The 25,049-nt window shown below is 38.8% G+C and overlaps 1 protein-coding gene across 1 annotated transcript in view; it reads right to left on the reverse strand.

Annotated features, from left to right (window-relative positions):
• Nucleotides 1-2,655: 2,655 nt before the first annotated feature.
• Nucleotides 2,656-25,049, reverse strand: part of zgc:110329 (uncharacterized protein LOC550500 homolog) — a 63,270-nt gene continuing 40,876 nt past the window's right edge. Inside the window, exons 5-8 of the mRNA XM_034171054.1 lie at nucleotides 14,751-14,867; nucleotides 8,890-8,940; nucleotides 7,772-7,888; nucleotides 2,656-3,872 (exon numbers count right to left, since the gene is read on the reverse strand). Coding sequence (XP_034026945.1) covers nucleotides 3,537-3,872; nucleotides 7,772-7,888; nucleotides 8,890-8,940; nucleotides 14,751-14,867 — 621 coding nt within the window. The 3' untranslated portion in view covers nucleotides 2,656-3,536. The remainder of the gene's footprint in view (nucleotides 3,873-7,771; nucleotides 7,889-8,889; nucleotides 8,941-14,750; nucleotides 14,868-25,049) is intronic.

The raw sequence follows: 25,049 nt of genomic DNA on the forward strand, positions 1-25,049 counted from the left end.
CTGGGGGGTTCCCATGATGCACTGTTTCTTTCTCTTTTTGCTCTGTATGCACCACTCTGCATTTAATCATTAGTGATCGATCTCTGCTCCCCTCCACAGCATGTCTTTTTCCTGGTTCTCTCCCTCAGCCCCAACCAGTCCCAGCAGAAGACTGCCCCTCCCTGAGCCTGGTTCTGCTGGAGGTTTCTTCCTGTTAAAAGGGAGTTTTTCCTTCCCACTGTAGCCAAGTGCTTGCTCACAGGGGGTCGTTTTGACCGTTGGGGTTTTACATAATTATTGTATGGCCTTGCCTTACAATATAAAGCGCCTTGGGGCAACTGTTTGTTGTGATTTGGCGCTATATAAAAAAAAAAAATTGATTGAATTGAAATTGATCATCCAGTTCCATTCTAGTTTTGTTCGTTCTAGTTTTGTTCTGTCAGGTTATGTTTGCTTTACTGATCATTAGTTCATCATCTGTGTATTTTTTCATTTGTGTTGTCAGTTACATTGGGTTTTGTATCTGTATCATGTAGTCTCTGTTTTCCTTGTTGCCCTGCTTTAGGATTTGTTCCTGTTCTTGCTCAGTTCTGTTATGTTCTATTCTGTCTCATGTCTAGCCTGTTCATCATTCCCTGCTATTTCTCACTTCAGTTAATCATGTTCACTTCCCTGCACCTGCTCTATGCTTTCATCCCTCTTCCATCTCCATCTGTGTTGTCATGTCACTCCACTAGTTCTGTGCCCTCCTCTCACACTTTGTCCCAGTCTGCTTTGTGTTTTCATTTAGTCACATTCTTGACACCTGTTCACACATCTTTGTCTTTTCTTCTCTCCACCTTGTGTTCTCTCCCCTCACTGTCTTGCACAACATAGTATCTTTGTTCATTAGCCACGCCCCCTTTCTGGATCCTTCCTCTCACATGCACCTTGTTAACGCCACCTGTTCCTAATTAGTCCACAGGCATATAAACCCTGTCTCACAGTCCCTGCCAGATTGTTGTCGCTTCCAGCACACTCTCCAGCCTTCTAGTTCTCTGTCCTGATTGTCTTGCCGTGTACCAGTTCTGTGCTCCAAGTTTCTTGACCGCGCCTTTTGCCTCAGCTTACATGCCAGTGTTTGCTCGTGCCTCAGACCTCTGCCCGGAAATGACTACGTTTGTGTCTCGCCCAGCTTGTACCTCTGCTCCACTATATGATCACCTGTGTTCAGAACCTCTGCCTGAAATAAACCTGACGACTTCTTATACCTCAAAGCCTGGTTTGGGAGTTTATACCATGGGTCCTCCCGCTCCTGGTGTCGGGCAGCCGCCCGACATGACAGAATGCAAAAGATGGAGATCCACACCCTAATGTTTCTGGTTCAGGCTCAAACCTTCTCAATTGCCCCTCATATAATGTCATATACCTGCATATAATGTTAATAATCTGGATAAAATCTTAATACATTTAAAAAGATTTCCATCATAATCTGTCTACACAAAACACAGTATATATTTTAGAATGTCATGTGTCACTGAAGGGTAATGGAAATCTGCTGTCTGAGCTATTTTGGCACAAAATGACCAAAACATGACCTAACTAAAAATTTAAACAAAAGAACACTCCGATCAACTCCAAAAATGTGAATCAAAAGCAAACGTCAGAGGATACAAAAATATTTCCAAGCCAGTAAATATCAAGCAGTGGCAGCCTTGGCAGCCACCAAACCTAGTCTTTAGAAATTACGTATCTGTGAGAAATTAATTCCCCATATGACATCAATTAAATACAAAATTCCAATTATCTCCCCTTGACAACATCAGACCTGAAATATACCTCTGACAGGTATCTCTTCATATGATGTGCTAGAAAATGTGAAGTTTCACTGAAATCCACTGCAGTTTAGGAATTGTTGTTCTTACAAAAGTCATGGACAAATGGACAGATACACATCTATACATGCCAACAAAATTGTATGCAGGAGGTATAGTAAACAACAAACATGCAACTTCAAGCGTTTGTGCTCCAAATTTCCATTACAGATAAAATTATGTTATTTCCTGCAACAAGCACAGACGTGCAGCAGATGGCAAACAGGTATATTAATTTACATATTTAAAATGGACATACTGTATTGAAGTTCACCAAATTTTAACCAGTTTACCCTCAATATATGCCCTCTTAGTTTGGAGATTTACAGGATTATAGCATTCCCTGTTTTTGAGTTATGTTAAAATGAAGAAGATGGACTTATTCATTCACTCACTGCATTTTATAGGGCACACGCTTAGGTTTTGACAAAAATGAAGGGAAAGAGTACATACGAAACTGTGGCCTTCAAGCAAACTGTTTACAAGCAGATTATGAACAAGAGACAGGACAAAGATCAACATATTAATGAGTTATTTCACTGAACAGAACAAGACAACAAGAACAAGATAACTGCTATAACGTCAAAGGGCTTCAAGTTTAAAATCCCCTTCGAAAAGTAAACCATTAGAACCTAGAAGTCACATACATACAATCAACATGTTAAAAAATTAAATCCTATAACTTAACAGTTTTTGTAGGTCCGGTTGACATAACTAGATTAAGTAAATATAGCATTTAATGTCTTTGAGTGAACCCTTTGTGAAAATAAGGACAACAGTTTCTTTGGTTGCAGAGCAAAGAAACGCAACTCAAAAAAGAAAATCAGTAAACAAATTCAGCTTTATTGACAAGAACTGTAGTATTGATACAAGGCAGGAGCTAGGGTAAGCTCAAAACAGTGCATAACTCAGATACAAAACTGTCAGATTGGTTAACGGATTTGTAAATCATGATAATCCCTTTTCAGATTTTAAAAGCAGGGAGGAATATAAAGTTTAGTTTAAAAATGAAATAGACTGAAACCCCCAAAAGAGAGCTTAACATGTAAACCATGTTTGTATTTTTTTCCTCCGCCACTTATTTCATGTACAGTACAAAACATGCACCCAATGTTATTCCACAAATGATTGCACAAAATCAAAATGAGATCATAATAAAAACAAATAGACTGTACACATCCGTCACAGATACTAGGCTCAACACATATATAGCTATTCCTATTTCTCGGACACGAAAAACAAAACTAAACTAAAAAAAACAAAAAACAAAAAACAAAATTTTAAGCTACCATTTATTGTTCCGTCATATAGTACCATCCTCTGACTACTGGGCTATTTTCAAAACAGCCTGAGGTAAGCTTTAGCACATGAGACAGAGCTCAATCAGAAGGCTCAAAGGAAAACTTAAATAAAGTCTGATATCTTGACAAAAAAAAAACTTAAATATCAACTTTCACAAGACAAAATAAGAAATTGCCTATGTTGCATTTTGTTTTTCCATTTTTTTTGTAAAGAAATGGTTACCGTAAATTCATTAACAAAGTGCCAAAGTACAAATGAAATGATCCTTTTAGCTAACCAAAATATCTTGATCCAATGGCTAAAATATTCAAATATTAAGTAGTGCAACACAAGTCTAAGAAATTCAAAGATTACAATGACATGAAAGGCAAAACACAAAAGGCGAGAAAAGGTAGGTGGACCTCAGTGTTCCCTTTTCTGCTTCCTGCCAATGTCGACCTCGTCCAGCCCGGAAGCTGATCTGGATTGCTGCAGTTCCCGGAGCTGAGAGTGTGTGCGAGGGGGTTGCTTCTTCAGCTTCTCCAGGTGAATGTCAATGGGGTCGAGTTCGGGCTCTGACTCGGGAACGGGCAGGTAGCCTCCATCCCTCGGCAGACACATACACCATCCGGCACCAGCGAGGTCCAACTCGCTGTATTCATACTCTGACTTCTTCAGCTTGAAGTCCACCATGTCAGCAGACTCGCTCATGTCCACCAGCAGGTTCCAGAAGATGCAGCTCAGGATGATACCCAGGAGCTGCAGGGAAACATGAGGTCTTTTTTACAAACATGTCACCGGGATATCTCCCATCACATAGAGTTGTCAGCTCTGAAAGACATCTTTTTTGATTCATCAATCTACAGACAACAAGCACAGTGTTGGACCACCACATGCTGATCAAGAAGCTGCATTGCACCTCAGAACTGATTCTCCATGTTTCTGGATCTCTGCTGGAGGAATGGAACTGGTCCATCCCAACAAATACATGAATCATTTTAGGCGTGTTGGGACAATTTACTTTGTGTTTTAGGTTTTACTGACATGTAGAAATTAGCCTTCAATTTGAGAAAAGAGCATGACTTTTAAAATTAATGTATAAATAAAGCAGATTATTATCTCTATTACATTTGGATTTATTAATTAAAAGCCTGTAACAACTTAAGGTGGCAGTAGTGTGAGTGTGTGACCATGACCTCTGAGATCGAGACCCGCCTGGCGATATCTTATGGGGTCATAAAGACCCCTGGAAAGAGCTGTTTGGTGATGTCAATATCTTTGCAGAACTAAGGTCCAAGTCTTCATTGTCCTGGCACAACCTGTCTTACTATAACTAGTGATCTAAGGCAACTACTAGAAGTCTTTGGTACAAGGTCTCTTCAGAGGATCCTTAGATACCACTTGAATGACCGTGTCGAATGATCTGTTACTTTGGGAAACCAAGGCCTTATTCAGACGGGATTAATTTTATACACGGAGGTGGAGTCATGTAATTTTACCAAAGTACATTTGCCCTGATCTGAATGAACTGGATAAGTTGCTCTCACTCTTTCATCTATTTACCTCTGCCAAGGGGATGTTTTCACTGATGTTTTTCTGTTTATTTGTTAGCAGGATAAGTCAACTAGTAATGAACAAATTTCAATGAAATTTGGTGAGCAGAGAGAAAATGTTCTAGGAAATAACTGATTAAATTTTAGGGGTGATCCAGAATATATTCTGGAACTGAGCTCCAGAAGAATGTTTAGCACATACTGAACTCAAAAATTTGTGAGGGGATGCTGATGTAATTTGGTGAGCAAATGGATAATGTCCTAGAAAATTAAGGATTTTAATTGAATATGATCCAGAATATATTTTGGATTCAAGTTTTAAGTATTCAAGAATATTTAAATACGGGTCGCCACAGCAGATCCCAGCTGGATCTGCATATTGAACTGCACAAGTTTTATGTTGGATGCCCTTCCTGATGTAATTCCACATTACATGGAAAAATGTGGCAGGGCTGTCGTTTGAACCAGGCCACCACTCCCAATTATTCAGGAACATTTAATTCAAAAATTTATTAACAATGAACTTTGTCAACATTTTAAGAGCAGAGGGACAATGCTCTAAAAATTAGGGTTTTTATTTTAAATTTGATATTTTAGAGCATATGTGGCCGTGGCTGATTTATGCACTCTATGAGTGCCTTCTAGTTATTCTTTTGTCAACAGTGAGGGAACGCCACTTGAAAATGATGGCATGATTTTGTAGCTGTGACGTGTGAATAAACTGAAATTCTATCAGTAAAACTCAAGCATGAATGTAAAATCTCGGCTGTTGGCAGAGCTGTTGTCTTCAAAATCCCAGTTTTAGAGAGCATTCATCCTTGAGATAAACAGGAGAAAACTGGAAAATATTGCTGACATCTCTATTCAAATGGGATTATCACCCAGTGTAATTTCTACAGTTCAATTTACAAAAGAAAAAAGGCACCGGAATCTTTTACTGGCACATGAACGTACACTCAGTAAAAATGACTGACAGGCGGATTCAGATGAGATAAAAATCACAGATGAACTCATGTAATAATTACTTTACCCCACCTCCACATATGAAATTAATTCTGTTCAAATAGGGTTTTAGATGAAAAGTGTCACTTGCTTTGTGAGGGAACATCAGATATTTTGGCCACATGGTATGTTTCTCCTTGCATGATCCAGCATGCAGGTGTCTCACCGTGCCTACGTTTCACCTGGCTGAAGCATAATAGAAAGCTACTTTGGCAAGATGGGGTTGGAGCGGTTGTCTGCCTAGATGGTTGCTATCCAGGATCCAAGACACTGTAGTGTGGTGGATGCAGTAACTTGCAGTATCAACCCATGTATTAACACCTGACCTGACCTCAGACATCAACATAGATGATGTGGTCCTAAAATTCTCTGATGACCTATCTGTTCATATGTATCAGTAAAAAGAACTAGTGTGCACAGAGATCACCATCAGTCTCACATGGTATTACATCCATTTTAGTTTTATTTAGACTAAAATACATTTTTCCTGATTTGTACCGTTTAATTTCAAAATGAAAATCCATCAGATCACAATTTGCTTCTAAATTGAATTGACTCATGTCTTCTATCAAATGCCAACCAACCATAAGTACTGAGTTTACACTGATATGAATCGAATGGAAGCAAACTGTCAGCGCCAAAGAGCTGCTAAAAAAACAATCTGTGACCATTTTCACTTGATAAACGAGTTACACAATCCAGACTGCCATCTACTACATTCCTGTCAATGATTAATTAACTAATCTCTTCCCAAAGCCGTGGCTCATTTACCTGTCATGTTAGCAACTTACAATGAGCTACAATTGATGAATGGAATCATTATGATGCACACTTCTCCTATGCTCCACTAAAGTAATAGTTTCAAGATGATAAATCATTTTTTAATAATTTTAAGATGATAAAGTCTATCTACAGTGCCTCCCAAAAGCAATGGAACACTTGATATTTCACACATTTGAATTTGTTTATGCCATTTCAAATCCCCCCCCCCCCCCCCCAAAAAAAAAAAAAAATTCTAAAATGATCCTCCTTAGACTCAAACTGAAAGCAAATCTCTACAACTTGATATAAATTCATTAAAAATATAAAAGCCAAGATGATGGGTTGCATAAGTAATGGAAAGCATTGGTATAATACCTGTAAATATTCAGTTTTATTCCCAGTTTTCTTCAAACAAGTCAGGGCATTTCCAAGTTACTGAACATGTCCTGGACTTTAGTTATATAAATTATGAAGAAATATAAACAGTATGGTACTCGACAGTAAATCTGTGTTGAGTAGACAGTTCTCAAAAACTGAGTGACTGCAAGAAGAAAAAGAGTGAGGAAAGCCACCAAGACACCCAGACAACTCAGAAGAACTTACAGGTTTCTGTGGCTGTGACTGGAGAAATTGTGCATAGTGCATGTTTTGCATTTTATATCCCCAGTTATACAGCTTCATGATGAAATGGTACAGAGAAGGATTTTCTTTCACCAAAACATCAAATCTAGGCATGCATCTCAGATGTACCTTCTGGCAAATTGTAGCTGAACTTTTAGGTTTTCCCACAGGTACTATTACTTAGTAACATTATTTCTGGAGCAGCAGTGCTGAAGAGAACCAATGTAATTAATGCAGCTGCTTTAGAAAAATAGTTTCTCTTATTACTGGTCACCACAAGATCCGTGGTAGTTCAAAATCACTGAAATAGCAAATATGCACTTATTTGTTAATGCCGAAATGGACCTGTGTAAATTTACTTGCATAATGTAATTCACAGGAGACAAAATTCAGATCTAAACTCACAAAACATTTTGAAGACACACCCCCAAAAAAGAAAAAAAAATTATTTCTTGTCAACAATGTGGTGTATTTGGTAGTTCTCACATATTAAAAAAAAATCATGAGGGCACCACCACCTTCTTTAAAGTAGCCAGAAAATATTCTGTCAATTTGTCTTGCAGCTCTAAAATTAATCTGAGTTAGTTTTCACAATCTGCCAGTGAGCAGGCAGGTTAAAGTCTCAATACAAAGTGTAAGCTATAAAGGCATTTATCCTGTTGGACTGAGTGCTTCACACGGTTCAGTTTCGGTGAGGTGGTACAATGAGTTTTAAATTACCTGTGGGAGTCCAATGGCGCAGCAGACTGCAATGGTTATTCCAATATTGTCACTCATCCAAAGGTTAACTGCATGGATGCAGCCTCGCACATGGATCACCTCATGCAGGGTTTCACGCTGATGGACAAAGCCAAGGTAGACAACAAACAAAGTTTAAATTCTGAACTCAAACACAGCACACTTTCAAACAACAAAAGTAGGAAGTAAGAGTTCTGAAACTCTGGAGCTGCCAGTCCAGTGGAACTGTTCAATCAGTTTCAGCCACAACTGCTGTGGACTTTGTGAAAACATGCTGGAGGACAGAAAGACAGATGAATGAACTGGTATCCCATAATCTGTTTACCTGCTGCTAGACTTGGGAACAACACAGCATGACTGCCTGCATTTTAGTTTACTTCCTCACTGCCTGCAGTGAGGCTGGTGGCTAAAATTAGAACTGAAATGCAACCAGCATCAAACATGCCCAAAGTCTTAGTGATGTGACTGTGTGTACTAAGTTTCACCTTGATATATCAAATTATGACATCACACACACACACACACACACACACACACACACACACACACACACACACACACACACACACACACACACACACACACACACACACACACACACACACACACACACACACACACACACACACACAAGGTTTTTGAGACGTGGCCCTCTGGTGCCACAACGCTGAACCTGTCTGGGTTCTTAGTGAGATAATCTTGCGTAAAGTCATTTTGGTGTTATATAAAATTCCTGAGAGACCCAGCCCCCTTTTGGTTACAATTATAATTGTAGCCAAATTGGCTGCTCCCTTGTTTGTACTTGGGGTCGCCACAGCAAATCCGAGGTGGATCTGCATGTTGAATTGATACAAGTTTTCATCGGGTGCCCTTCCTGACGCAACTCCACAGTACATGGAGAAATGTGACAGGGGTGGGATTTGAACCGGGAACCTTCCATACTGAAACGAAGTACACTAACCATTTAGCCACCATCACTGCCCGTCCAACGTCTTAGGGGTATCAAGGTGAAACTTGGTCATACAAGGTCACCTCACGAAGATCGCTGCCAACAATCAGTGATCAACATCAATGACACAACCACCAGTTCTTCTTCTTACCTGCTGCTCCAGAGTCTTGTAACCACATAACGTGTTAATGACCTCACCCACCTATGCAGAAGAAGAGACTCAATTTTAATGAAGCTAAGATGACCCCACAGGTCTACAGGAACACATACACACTAGGCAAGTTACAGGCACCTGAGATTTATTTGCCGTTTGATAACGTTCCCATCTTTTACATGGACTTGTCTCCTGTAAGCCAGAATGTGAATTCAAAGGTTTGTAAAATATCTGCAGCCATGACAGGCAGGAGTGATAAGAATGAAAGTCTTGAGTGTGTCTTGAGTCTCTTGAGTGTGTGTGTGCGTGAGTGTGTGTGGTTGATGAGTCTGTCATTAATTTCACTTGTATGGCTCCCATGGTTACCATCAGTAATCTGAGTACAGGGACAGATTGTGACATCAAGCACATGGAAGCAAGGAGGGGTACAAGGGACACACGTGCTATTTTAAGACACAAACCCAACAAAGACTGAAGGAATAGCTGTAAAGTAAAAAGCATACTCTCGAACAATCACTTAAATCCATCTTTTATATATGATGTTGTCTCTTCTCTTTCTAGAGTACATGACCAGATTTGTTTACGCACAGCGGGCGGGTAATGTGATAATAATGTGCATTATTATCACTTTACCGGGGAGCTGCTGGGCCGGTATCGTAGATTTACATCAACGCTACCTGGCTATACCCGCCCGCAGTAGCAAACGAGTATCGGCATACCTGCCCACTGTGCGTAAACAAATGGAGTTATAGCGCGCAGCCCAAGAACTGTCCGCAGAGGAAAAGATAAAAAGGCGAGAAGTGTGTGTTGGTCCCAATATGGATATTCCGGATGATTTTCTCATGGATAGTACGACAATGAACAGCAGCTAAAGCAGCAGGATTGATGAGGACGCACTGCCGAATTTGGAGAGTAGGGCGCGCCAGCTGACACGACAAAAGTTAAAGTGAGCCAACTTTTTATGTACGCATTACGTGTTGTGTATCTCAGTAAGTGATAATAATGCAAATAACATGCATTTGTCGTGCGGTATGCATTTTCTGAGTCCCTCCGTCCATGCCGTCGCCCGCAATGACAGATATTCACCCTCGTCTAACTCGCCCTCCAAAAGCATGTTATTGTATTAATATTGGGGAAAACAAAACATTACATTGGCGGGGGTTTTTTTCAGCCTGAGATATACGTATACTGTGACGTTTTTATTTTACTTATTTTTTATGATTAATTGATGCTGTCTGTGCTTGGTCTTTGCTGTTGTAAGTATATATATATATATATATATATATATATATATATATATATATATATACAGTGTTGCCACAGTTACTTTTAAAAAGTAATCCAATTACTGATTACTCCTTGAAAAAGTAACTTAGTTACTTTACTGATTACTCAATTGGAAAAGTAACTAAGTTAGATTACTAGTTACTTTTTTAGTTACTTTTCCCAGCTGCCAACAACAACCCTCTGCCACCTCAACATGACAATGATACTTGTTTTGCCAAAACTCACTTTATAGTCACCCTTTCTTGACTTCAATGAAAATAAATACTTGTTTTATAAAAAGTAAAATAAAGACCTCTTTCTTGACCTCATATTTAACTGTTGACAGCCCTGTAACAGTAAAACTTGCAATTTCTAACCTACATTGTTTATAAATGTAACTATTAAATTCTTTCTAACATTTTTCTAACATTTAAATTCTCTATAAACATTTTACTTGTTGAAATTATTAATATTTTAAGTAGTATTAGTAGTTGTAGTAAAAAAACAGCTTCAAAACTGGGTCTTTAATCTAGGGGTGTTGTGGGGGGGGGGCACATCCTTGCTCCACACCCTCATTCCATCTAGATTCGCCCCTGCTTTGGCGTTTGAGCACAAAGAATGGATAACATTTATTTATGCAGAAAACATGACCGGGTTTACAGGTAAGAAAGTTTTATTGCGTTTTCACATCATGTGGTCCTCAGAAAGAGAGTTTAGGTGCATTTGCGTGGAAAATAGTGTTAGTTGTTGACGCGTCGCGGAGGATCAGCTGTTTTTAGCAGTAGATACTGAGCGGCTCGGAGAAAAAAAAGCATAAAAAATGTCTTTATAAAGCTCAGTGCAGGTGTGCTGTTGTCACCGCGCTTTTAAGAGGTGAGGACAAGTCGTAGCTGTTGCAGAAAACCGCGGATGAAAAGCTCACAGCTCACTTAAAGTAGGCAGTTTAGTCAAACCCCGATATCCTGCCCACGGACCAAGTTTGCTGCTGTCGACCCACAATGCAAAAATAATAGTAACGCACAGTGACTTGGAGAAGTAACTTTAATCTGATTACTGATTTGGATAGATTAACGTGTTAGATTACTCGTTACTAAAAAAGTGGTTAGAGTAAAGTAACGCGTTACCGGCATATATATATATATATATATATATATATATATATATATATATATATATATATATATATATATGTGTGTGTATGTATGTATGTATGTGTGTGTGTATACATTTTACTTTTGTGGTAAAAGGGGTGGGCATTTATAAGCTTTTGCATCTGCTCACACCCTTTCGGTCACACAGGTTCCACTGTTAAATTGTTCTATTTATGAGTGTTTTGTTACTGTTGAGTCTGTGTGCCAAATAAATTCATTCATTCATTTATGTTAAATACAGAAATTTCCACAAATAACTTAAATAGTTGTATTTGTCAAGAATGACTCACTCTAAAATAATTAGGGTGATTTTGTAGGGGAACAGAGAATGAAACTTATCAACTGAAACAAAAAACCTGAAAGTCTCTTCAAGGAACTCTCAACAAATCAGCTGTTTTTGGTTTGCATCATGTTTTCTGTAACTGAACTAATTTCATACAACTGATGTTGATTTTGTTTTGCAGCCATTTTTGTGTTTTCTTCTTCTTCATTCATTTTAAGCACAGTTCTGTCTGCCAAAAGCTAAGCTAAGCTCTGCCGCTTCACAGAGGACAGCTTCTTTCAGCCTGTCGACGCCCGATTTCCAGCGCTCCATAATTTGCAGCACAAATGGTACGGCAACACCATTTGGACAAATATTAGACTTGAATTTATCACATAAGACATGAAACAAACGTTTTAAATTATGACCTTTAGGATTTTGTTTTTCTATTCATTTTAACACTAATGAGAGCATCTGGATGTTTTATTTCTGATCTGTATGTAACTAGTTAATGTTACCTTATTACTGTTTGGTCCTTTGGGATGTTTCCTGGTAGCTGTTGTGTGCTTCTTTATGTCCAATAAGGAGCTTAAAAATGTTTCTGAACAATATTTAATTCAAGTCAAAGAGGCCTTATTTACATGTGAAACATACCTTTACATTGACAAAGCAACTGTCCACAAGAAAAAGAAATAATCAAAATAACTATAATATCTTAGTATGTAATACTTAGTCTGGATTTATTTCGCAATGAGTAGTTTGTTATAGTCTGGCAAAACTTTGGTTTTATGGAAAAGTCAGTTTTATACTTTATATACTATAAAAACAGCCATTTTGGGAAAATTACTGATCTGAGGTCAGTATTTTTCTTTCATGACAATTATTACACATATGACCCTGTAGTTTTCTTTCTTTTGTCAAAACACCCACTTCCATTTAAACTAAAACTTTTCATCTTTATGTCACCAAACAAATCTAATGTGGTTTGTCCAAGTGGTATTGCCGTACAATGTGGCGGAACCGGCTCATGCATGCGTGATGTTGATCTGCTGCAAATCAGGTGATACAGACAAATACAACACAAAGGAAAACACATTTCTTCCTTTCTGATGTTTTAGATTAAGAGCCCTAATTATAAGGTCACATTTCCAGGAACCTCCTTCCATACAATTATCAGTGACTGGCACAGTCAAGATTTCACAAACTTGGCGTGCAGCGTTTGCATGTTGCTCATGCTGCATTCACATGTTGGCAGCAGGAAAAACTGTCACAGTGGCTGTTACAGCAGAATTCCTGTCATTTTTAGTGGAAGAAAGACAAGAGGTGCCATCATTTTTTAATGTTCATGAAACAGACAATAAATTACTTAACTGAAGGATACAACAAAGTTTCAGTGTTTTGCACAGCTTAATAATTAAAACAGGAAGCCCTGGCTCTGATGGCAGATTAAAAAGTTAACTTTTTGTGAGGTTGTAGATTAATTCTCTGTAATATCACTAATTAGTCACATTTTCCCAAACAAAACTGGGCGACTATCTGCACTTAAATAATCCATCTCTTACTGTTTGTTTGTTTTTTGTTTTATTTTTTGTCCTCATTAACCCTCTGGGGTATACGACGGCTGAGTACAAGTTTAACTAAATTATAAATAACTTTTTAATGATATGAGATAGAAACTTTTTTTTTTTTGGCTGAAAAATAAACTCCGCATTCACCTCCCAAAGAGTAGCATATCGCTGCTCCTAACAATCTTTGGGATACCATGTGAGACTGCTCTGCCCTACGATTGGATACTGGAAAACCCTGTGACGGTGAACCAATTCTGATTGGACATTCACATTGCGCACGTCATCACACAGCTTCTATGAGGAGTACAAACATGGTGGACGGCCCCTCTGGCTGATGGCTCCATGCGTAAAAGCGCAGCCTTGCGCATATGAATGAAGTGATCAGCATAAGAGGGTCTCATACAACCTCACGTGGTGGACCAAAGAGTGTCACTGCAAGCAATCCAAGAGGGAGTCAACTCCATAGAATTAAAAAGTTTGTGTTGTAAGCCTTTGTGTAATAGCAGACAGAAATTGCTTTGAGATATGGCATAAAGACAAACAAAATGCATGGACCATTTTGTATAAACTGTTCAAAATGTGCATTTGTGTTTATTGTTAGAACATTTATTTTGTAAATTCTATTTGTACAAGATCCCAAACCACCTTTATAAAGTGTCAAAATAGTTGTTTATTATAGTTTGCTGTGTTTTGAATAAATGTGTGAAATTATTTTCAGCTTTATTTTTCCTTTCTTATTTCTGAATGTAAACCTTTATTACACTTATAAAACACCACTATAGCATATATATATTCTGAAAGTACACGTCCTGAAAAAAAAAGAGACATAGCTATTGATTGTGGGATGCAGGGTGAGCTTTTAACAGCAATAATAAAACATTTATGCCAGGCGAATGAACAGTGCAAAAAAAAATGCCCTTGGGTTTAAAAAAAACAACAGTTTGTCCTTGTTGCTGCAGTAAGCGGCAAAATTTTAACATTTTTAACAGTTGACAAAGTGCCGTTGCAGCAGACAGCTGCAGTCATTTTCCTATCAATCTCTCATTGAAAACAATGGAACATCCAGTTTATTGTCTGCTGCTTACAGCCAACATGTGAATGCACCGTAACTGGGATCAAAAATATCAGTGAATGCAAAGAATGCTTAAATTGAAGTCAATTACCTTATGTTGTATCAGATTGACCTCTCTTGTAGATTAGTCATGGCAGATGAGAACTGCAACAGATTTTATTTTTTAAATAAACCAACAAAAATTTGTTGGATGAGGTGTTTGATTTAATTGCCTTAGATGATATCCCATATCCTGACGTAACTATTGTGCATGTGCTCTGACAACCCTCCAATAATCTCTTGGAGACATTGCATTATTGTCTTGACTCAATACAGTGATACCAATTAAAACAATCGTTCTTGTGACGTGTGATCAACAATTCCTACACCCACTCTCCCACACATGCACACAAAATGATACATGGATGAAGAAACCTGTACTAAGCCTTTAGTTCAAAGAACTTTAGATGTTGCAGCATTTTTGTCTACTTCATACAGAGGGTGTTTTTTTCCTTTATAAGAACCTGTTTGCACTGTGTGTTTGCATTTCAAACACTCACCTTGCGGCGAACACAACAAGTATATGGAACCCCGCAGGCCAGTGGACCAGTGCCATTGCAGAAATGATACTGGTTGACTCCCCAGTCCTTATATTCATCTCCTCCACAGCATGAAAACTGTAGATGAAACAATTACAGAAAAAACAATTGTGAATTTGTCGTGCAATCATCTCACAAGCCTCCTCATCAAAGGCAGAGTGACCTCATCTTGGTTCCTCACTTATCCGTTCTGCACAGACATAACAGCTGTTCTGTCTGGGACATTAAATTAGGAGAGAAAATGAACGGTAACATAGTAATGTCTGCAAAGACAAAATGTACCAAAGTAAAGACTTCAGAGTTCTTGACAATCAAAGACCATAGTTCAAAATCCTATACACAGACAAAATTCAGGCGCTTTTTTGAGGATTATCAAGGACCTCTCAATCTCTGTGATCAGCACCACTTCATACTTCTGGCTGGCATGAGCCATTGCCTATTATTCAGTAATAACGACAGCAAACACTCCTGCAGATGACTCTCCTAAGTGGTAACAAAAATTTAAGACCGAACAGAGAACAAGCAAGAAATCAGGAATTATTGCTGCCCCTTCTACACAACAACAACAAAAAGAAATCAACTGCCTTGAGAGAAAAGGTCAAAACTAAAATTGTCAATAGACCGTTATTGCATTCTGAATGTGCATGCTCAGTGGTGCGTAAATCTCACGCAACTAAAGTGGGAACTACACGTCTGAAGAACGGCTCTACAGAGCGCAAGCCAAAGAGGGCCTGACTCCATCCAGATCCAAGACCGATGGCCTCTCTGTTACATATACTTTCAAGAGACAAGGGCAACCCGTGCGACCCTAAGACCTCTGAGCGCAAAGTCTGAGAGATGAGGTCAAGTTTTACTGTTTCTAAACACCTGAAAAATATTGAGTTGATGTTTTCTTTTCATGAAGACTAGAGCATTACACTATATAGACTGTTTTGAATGAATGAACAGAACGCTGCATTTTCTAGCACTCTACAATCTGCTTGAGATCGCTCCGTGATGGAAAACACTGTTTTTCCAGTTCCCCCGTATCATAGCTATCATTTGTGTGAAGCGCATTTGAATCAAGACATTAAATGTAGTTTTCATGGGACCCATTATTAGCCGAGGCCAAAATATGGCCATCGGGTATTGCGAAGACTTTATGTCTGCCTGTGCTCAGCATAAGTCCAGTCCTATTACTGCCGGGGTCTTCAAATTCACAGGGAGCATCCTTGGGACACAGATCTTGGGCAAGTTCAAAGATGGCTAACCTTCACCTATTTTAAGAGGCGAAAAGGTCACATTCTGTTTCCTATTTTCATGCTAATACGACGACGGTATTTTAGCACTGCATCTCATAGTTATTGTGATAATACTGAAAGATTTCCATGAATAAAGTCGTGAAAAAAATGTGCACAGTGCATACAGGATTACAGCTACCGGCACCCATGCTCTCTACTATATATTGTCTTATTTTTTCAATTGTTACATCTGGGACACATTTAATTTGTCCACCCTTCTTTGGGCAAGTTACAGGCATTTGTCAGTGTTATCCATCGATTCAGTCATGTCCATGTACCATGTAGTTACACAGAGCAAAAAAAACAAAAAAAAAACAAAAAAAAAAAACAAAATTGTCCAGGTCTCCCTTGTAAAAGAGATCTCGATCTCAATGGGACTAAACTGGTTAAATAAAGGTTAAATAAATAAATACATAAGATGCATTTCCACATTAAAACACTTTGCTCCCCAAGACGTTCCACATGAGTGACTTATGGAGTACTCAGCAGGCGTGTGACAAACAACGGAATAGCGGTCTATTGAGGCATCAGTACTGATGTGACGCTTCTCTGAGCTCACTTTAAAAGGGACACTACCTATTAGCCAAAAACAGATAAATTCAATTTTTTTTTTCAAAAATTTGTCTACAATCTAATTATTTTGAAACATTGATCAAATATAATTGTAATCTATTATTTAAGTGGCAGAAATGTCCCATAGCAATGACAAGGATGTCCGAGCTCTGGACAGCCAAAAACTGCCAGGTGTAACAGTATAGCCCCCCCCGGATAGCTTCCCCCATTGGTGGGGAAGATATCCTAGGATATCTTCCACCCCACCCTGGAAATCCCCCCCGACAGGAAACATTGCACTCTTGGAATTAACTCCAAAATGACTTTAGACTGAAAGAGCTAGTGCCACTTAACACTTTTAAATCACTCTTGATGGCTCTGACCTGTAGATGTTTTACCTGATTGTATTATCTCCTTCAAGTGTCTGTTTTCTATGTAAATGAAACTGTGTATGTAACTCTGCCCTGCCTCTTGGCCAGGACACTCTTGAAAAAGAGATTCTTAATCTCAATGACTTTGATCTTGGTTAAATAAAGGTTAAAAAAAATCCTACAGGGCAGTACTGATTAACCCAAACCTTGATAAGGCCCAGTCAGAAACATAATGAAATAAGGGGCCTATAATGTCTGCTACCTTTCTCAAATCTCTTTTGTTCAAACTAGGTCACAAATATAAAGAGTAGCAGACAGGAATCAACAGAATAATATATTCTGGAGTTATGGGGTAAAAACAGCAAAAATGGTGATAAATGTCAGTTTCAGTTCGTACAGGGGTCAAAAGTTGCTCCAATTATAGTAAAAAAAAAAGATACAAACTATTGGTTGAAATCAAAGGATTAATAAATGGAATAGTTTGGACTGTGCTGAATGTTTGGTCTCCAAAGTAAAGGTCAAACAAAGTTGATGTCCATTGGATACTATGACGGATGACATATGTTACCCGGTAACATGATAACTAAGCATGACAGATGGTGCAAACTATTCCTTTTTAGAACCCTATCAACCCAAACAATCCAAACGACACGTAGAATCCACTGAGGCTGGATTCTAAGTGTCATTAGGTCACCTTCAGTGGAACCGACAACCTGCTTGGCCCATGGACTACCAGGACAGTTGTTTAATCGAATTTAGTGTGTGACTTTCCTGTGACCTTGACCCTTGACCCTGATCCTTTTGTGTACTGAAAAGTACCTTACTCGGGCTGCTATATTTGAAAAATTGCAACCAGGAAAGTTGTGGAGTTGAATTTAGTGTCTGACCTTCCTGTGACCTTGAGCTTGATTCTTTTGTGTACTGAATGGTACCTTACTAGGGTTGCTTATATGTGAACTTGCAAGAGTCTGCGATGTAAACTGTGTGCTGCACAGTGAGTTAAAGGTGAAAAATGCAATGATTACAAACAAAAAAGCCATACATATTGACAATCATATCTTGCAAAACTTTGTTTTGGCAAGATATTGGGGTGGGGGGTAAAATATCCAGGGTGGGGGGTAAGATATCCTAGGACATCTTCCCCCGGGGCTGTAAGATATCCTAGGATATCTTACCCCCGGGGGGTAAGAAATCCAGGGGGGAAGATAAACTGTTACACCGGGTCTCAACTTTTACCTCTGGATATTGCAAAACCTATGCATGCACACAAGCGACCTACCGAATGTGGTTTTTGCCGTTTCAAGCAGACATGAGAAACAGTAATGGTGTACAGTGAGAGACTACGATCATGATTTCTCCAGTGATCAAATTGGACCAGTAAAATAATTTACATCTTTTGGGTGCAGAGCTGAAAAGTCTACTCTGCTAATTTTAACAATGCAGAAGAACAATCATCCTAAACACACATACACACATGCATGCACAAAAAGACAACCAAGGAGTTTATATTCAAACAATGGAATGCTCGTGTCTGTCAATGATTATGTATTTCAAGTACAACAATGACTGAACACAAAAATCTCAAACAATAAAAAAAAGAAACTGTCTGCAGTACAGGCCTGGCAGTTTAAAATAATAAAAACTGTATGTTGACATTGATGGGTTGTGCAGTTCAACCAGTGAGTAACCACAAAGGATTTATACCCTAATCTTTAAATAATTACTTTAAATTTATGGCTAATTGTCCAATTATGCTTTCTTCTAACTACAACTGACAGTCACATTTTAACATCAGTGATAAAGCAAATCTGATTTCTCTTAACTGTAGCCACTTTAATATCACTCATGTGGCTTCTAGTATTTATCCCCTTCAACAAAAGATGTCATTAAGAGATGTAAGGTAAAGTGTCAAGGAGATAGGGATCTGTCTAGGAAAGAGAAGTTTGGTATTTCTTCTTGAACAAGTGTTCACAGTTACCACTTCAGAATTATAAGCTATTTTAACACTCATCTGCAGAATGTCTTTTTTTTTTAAAAAGATATTTAGATGTACCTTAGTATACACTATAGAGTTCCACCTTAGATTTGGAATGTATAATAGAAGATATACCTTACTGAATTTTCATATGTCTCCCTTGCTGCAACCTGTCCATTAAAATGATCTTTACAGACAAATCACAGAGTGCAGGTCATTACTCAGACACTTGTGTGTGTGCTCCATCTACTGGTGGCACTGTCTTTCATTAATTATTTGTAGATACATTTATTAATTTGAAAGGATTCAGCAATTGTGATGAGCAGCTACAGGTAATAACAGCTTAACACAAATTATTTTTATTCACAGACATGTACAGAGGATTAGCAGTACTCAGTAATTATTTCAACACTGGAGTAATTTGTTCAAACTTGAATTTAAACATTATCAACAGTGCTCACAAAGGTCTCCGTGAGTGCCTACTGATCTTAAAGTGATTATTTAATGCTTCGAGAGCTGTTTTAGAACTATGACTGCCTCTGAAATCCAGCCGCTATACTGTGAAGTAAAAGGTGTTCACATCCACATATCCGTATCTTGCCTTCAAGTATTTTGCTTGGAAAGGGGAAGTTAGAAATTAGCTTATAATTACATCTGCCAAGGAGGCAATGTTTTGTAACCAAAATTTGTCTGTTAGCAGGGTAACTCAAAAAGTAATGAACACATTTCAATTTAGTGAGCAGATCGATAATGTAACTGATTCAGTTTGGGAGGTGATCCACAATACGAGGTTTGTTAGAAAAGTATCCGACCTTATTTTATTTTGTAAAAACCTGATAGATTTGAATCACGTGTGTTTGCATGAGCCAACCTTGAACCTTTGTGTGCATGCGTGAATTTTTTCACGCCCGTTGATTGCGTCAGTTGCTGGCAAGCAGCATTTGTGTGAGGTCGTGTGTAGTCCTCTCGGCGGATTTTCATTGCACGGAAAATTGCGGAACGACTGGAGCAGCGCTACTGCATCAAATTTTGGCAGACTCAGATGGCTTTCCGTGGCTTTTCAGTCGTGTGACTATCCGAGAAATTGTGGAAGAGGTGGGCATCATGTCCAGCATGTCCTGTGAGACTTCAACACGGAGGTGCTTTTGCTCCGCCATTAGCAGCTTCAGCACGAATTTTGCCGCCACTCTTTTCGTGGCCAAATCTTCTGTCACAGTGGAATGTGCAGAAAAAGTGCTGATGTCCACCTCTTCTGCAATTTCTTGGATACTCACACGACGGTCCCACATCACCACAGCGTTCACTTTGGAAATGATCTGGTCATTTCAGCATGTTGATGGTCGACCGGAGCGTGGCTCGCTCTACACCATTGTGCGGACGTCTTTAAACCAGTTGTACCACTCCTTAATCTGTGTGATGCCCATAGGATCGTCACCAAAAGCCGTCTGAATCTTCCGAATGGTTTCCACCTGGCTGTCGCCCAGTTTCTGGCAAAATTTGATGCAGGCGCGCTGCTCCAGTCGTTCCACCATTTTCCTTGCAATGAAAATTCGCAGAGAGCACTACACACGTCCTCACACAAATGCTGCTTGCCAGCAAATGACACAATCGACAGGCGTGAAAAAATTCACGCATGCGCACGAAGGTTCAAGGTTGGCTCATGTAAGTACACGTGATTCAAATCATCAGGTTTTTGCAAAAAAAAAAAAAAAAAAGTCAGATACTTTTCTAACAGACCTCGTATATACAGTATAGTGGCCTCCAGCTTCTCTTACCACAGTGTGAGCTATACAACTCCTGGCAAAAATTATGGAATCACCGGCCTCGGAGGATGTTCATTCAGTTGGTTAATTTTGTAGAAAAAAAGCAGATCACAGACATGACACAAAATTAAAGTCATTTCAAATGGCAACTTTCTGGCTTTAAGAAACACTATAATCAATCAAGAAAAAAAATTGTGGCAGTCAGTTACTTTTTTAGACCAAGCAGAAGGAAAAAAATATGGACTCACTCAATTCTGAGGAATAAATTATGGAATCACCCTGTAAATTTTCATCCCCAAAACTAACACCTGCATCAAATCAGATCTGCTCGTTAGTCTGCATCTAAAACGGAGTGATCACACCTTGGAGAGCTGTTGCACCAAGTGGACTGACATGAATCACAGCTCCAACACGAGAGATGTCAACTGAAACAAAGGAGAGGATTATCAAACTCTTAAAAGAGGGTAAATCATCACACATTGTTGCAAAAGATGTTGGTTGTTCACAGTCAGCTGTGTCTAAACTCTGGACCAAATACAAACAACATGGGAAGGTTGTTAAAGGCAAACATACTGGTAGACCAAGGAAGACATCAAAGCGTCAAGACAGAAAACTTAAAGCAATATGTCTCAAAAATCCAAAACTGCACAACAAAACAAATGAGGAACGAATGGGAGGAAACTGGAGTCAATGTCTGTGACCAAACTGTAGAAACCGCCTAAAGGAAATGGGATTTACATACAGAAAAGCTAAACGAAAGCCATCATTAACACCTAAACAGAAAAAAACAAGGTTACAATGGGCTAAGGAAAAGCAATCGTGGACTGTGGATGACTGGATGAAAGTCATATTCAGTGATGAATCTCGAATCTGCATTGGGCAAGGTAATGATGCTGGAACGTTTGTTTGGTTCCGTTCCAATGAGATTTATAAAGATGACTGCCTGAAGAGAACATGTAAATTTCCACAGTCATTGATGATATGGGGCTGCATGTCAGGTAAAGGCACTGAGGAAATGGCTGTCATTACATCATCAATAAATGCACAAGTTTACGTTGATATTTTGGACACTTTTCTTATCCCATCAATTGAAAGGATGTTTGGGGATGATGAAATCATTTTTTCAAGATGATAATGCATCTTGCCATAGAGCAAAAACTGTGAAAACATTCCTTGCAAAAAGACACATAGGGTCAATGTCAAGGCCTGCAAATAGTCCGGATCTTAATCCAATTGAAAATCTTTGGTGGAAGATGAAGAAAATGGTCCATGACAAGGCTCCAACCTGCAAAGCTGTTTTGGCAACAGCAATCAGAGAAAGTTGGAGCCAGATTGATGAAGAGTACTGTTTGTCACTCATTAAGTCCATGCCTCAGAGACTCAAAGCTGTTATAAAAGCCAGAGGTGGTGCAACAAAATACTAGTGTTGGAGCATTCTTTTGTTTTTCATGATTCCATAATTTTTTCCTCAGAATTGAGTGATTCCATATTTTTTTTCCTCTGCTTGGTCTAAAAAAGTAACCGTTACTGACTGCCACAATTTTTTTTCCTGATTTCTTACAGTGTTTCTCAAAGCCAGAAAGTTGTCATTTGAAATGACTTAAGTTTTGTGTCATGTCTGTGATCTGCTTTTTTCTACAAAATTAAACAACTGAATGAACATCCTCCGAGGCCGGTGATTCCATAATTTTTGACAGGGGTTATATATGATTTGACCAGTAGATGCCAGTATTCTTTATAACTTGTTAAATGAGGCTTCAAATAATGAAGCTTTTGATGAAGTTTGCTGGGAGGAGCATTGAAGTGTCGAAGCGGCTTCATTTAGCCATCATGACTCTTGTTGCACATTGACTGATGATAAGAAATATTTGTGCCAAAATACGGCTGTCTAATATATATCCTACAAGTGCTCAATCCATCAGCAACTCAGTAGGTATGTGACAGTATGTGTTGTCAACCTTTCTTCACTGCACAAGCATCGTCTTAAATAGCGTCTTAAATAATGATGCAGCTAATTTATGCATCCTGAAGGTTCCCGAAGAAAACTCAACACAAAGCCACACTGTCTCATGATGGAAACATGTGACGTACAACAGCATAGTTGTGTGCCGCATTAATGATGTGAAGAAAATGGAGAATGAGACCTTTTTTGAACTAGTAATGTGTGTTCATCCGAGCACAGTACAGTAATTATGTTGTCTGAACATCTTGTCTACTTGTACTGGACAAGAACATTTGGCCTATAGTTACAAGTTTTACAACCCTAATTCTAATGAAGTTGGGACGTTGTGTAAAACGTAAATAAAAACAGAATACAATGATTTGCAAATCCTCTTCAACCTATATTCAATTGAATACACCACAGAGACAAGATATTTAATTTTTGTGCAAATATTTGCTCACTCTGAAATGAATGCCTGCAACATGTTTCAAAAAAGTTGGATTGAAGAGGATTTGCAAATCATTGTATTCTGTTTTTATTTAAATTTTATACAACGTACCAACTTCATTGGAATTGGGGTTGTAATATCAAACCCTGTGTCTGAGCAGGTAACTGAACTAATGATTTTATGGTTACCAGCCTGCTTCTCCAACCATTTGGCAGCCATTTCTCCAAGTAGCAAGGATTACTTACTTCAACTCTTTATAAACAGGGAACAGGATAACAAGGAGACATCACAATGCTCTGGAGAATACATCATATGTATCTAAAGTAAGTAACTCTCTTCAGCTTCTCACTTTTTTCACTTGGAGTCACAACAGCAGATCAGAGATGGATCTGCATGTTAATTTGACACAGGTTTTATTCAGGATGTCCTTCCTAATGTAATTCCACATTACAATGGGCAGAGGTGCTATTGAACCAGGAACCATTCACTCTGGAAACAAGCACACTAACTGCTTGGCCACCACCTTGCCTCAGAATACATTGTATACATCTGAAAAATACTGTGTATCTGGACCAGACTGTTTTCTATTCAATTTTTCTGGCTTTTAGCCTTTTATCTGATGCTTAGTACCACCATTCAAACTTTTTTTTTTTTTGGGGGGGGGGGGTTAGCCAGCAGAGCAAGTAGTCTGTAATTCTTCAAGCAAATTGAGTAGAAAAGCTACCTAATCATCCAGTGGATTGTTGCTGGGCAGTAATCCAACTCAGAGCAAAACAGTGTACAAGCCTGACCCGTTGGGACGAGATGAATCAAGATTTTTTTTTCTTACCTATAACACTCTTTTCCTTTCTGGATGCATGAGGATTGTCGACATATAAAGACAGACAAACTCATTCACATTCTCACACACACCAGTGGTCAATTTAAAGATGCCACTAGGCTTAATCTGTGTGTCTCTGGAAGTGGGAGGAAGCTGGAGAACCCAGAAGGAACACACACAAACACGGGAAGAACATGCAAACTCCACACAGAAAAGACCAGGTTGTAACCAAACCTGGGACCTTCTTGCTATGACGCAACAGTGCTACCTACAATATAATCAGACAAAATGTGTAATTTAAAGGAAAAGAAAACTCACTGATAAAATACAGCTGGGAAGATACGATTGAGGCGTATAAATGACAAGTGAGAATTCATCCATCATCGACGATTTCATAAATGCTGCCACTGACACAATTTTAACCCATCAGAAAAAAAAAATCCCTCGGATCGCTTGCGGAATGCTGTGACGTAGCATGGGTACGGAAAGGTAACCACCGTAATTTTCGGACTATAAGCCGCTACTTTTTTCACATGCTTTGAACACTGCATCTTAAATCATGATGATGCTAATTTATGGATTTTTACAGGCTTTCTCATAAGTTGAAATACGTCAATTGATGCTGTCCACGGCGTAAATTCACACACAATAAATATAAAGTCTTACCTGTTAGTTGTAGTGGATTCATGAACACATCCTGCAGAAAACAACGTCTGAAAACAATTAAATCCTTGTCATGGATGAAGAAAAGTCCCTCTGCCACTCTGCAGTTGTGCCCCCCCCCCCCACTCCCCCACTGTCTCTGTGTTTACACTACAAGTGGAAGCTTTCACAGCACCTTAACGTCTGCTTTAACACAGACACCAGGCGATCTTGGCGACAAGATGACATCATCTCATGATGCACAAAGAAAACAAAACAAAACAAATTAAAATTACCAGTACTCAGGTCTGTTCTGTTGCGGATCAGAGGCCGCGAGACACAATGCATGTGCTGGATGATGTGCGCGTCAGAAAAAGTATTTTATTATTTTATTAAAAGTTAAAAAATAAATCTTTCTCGCTAACTGTACAGAGATCTCAAACTCATTCCAGAAAGGGCCGAGAGGG

This window comes from Thalassophryne amazonica, chromosome 5 (genome assembly GCF_902500255.1).
Source record: "Thalassophryne amazonica chromosome 5, fThaAma1.1, whole genome shotgun sequence".
Taxonomy (NCBI): Eukaryota; Metazoa; Chordata; class Actinopteri; order Batrachoidiformes; family Batrachoididae; genus Thalassophryne; species Thalassophryne amazonica.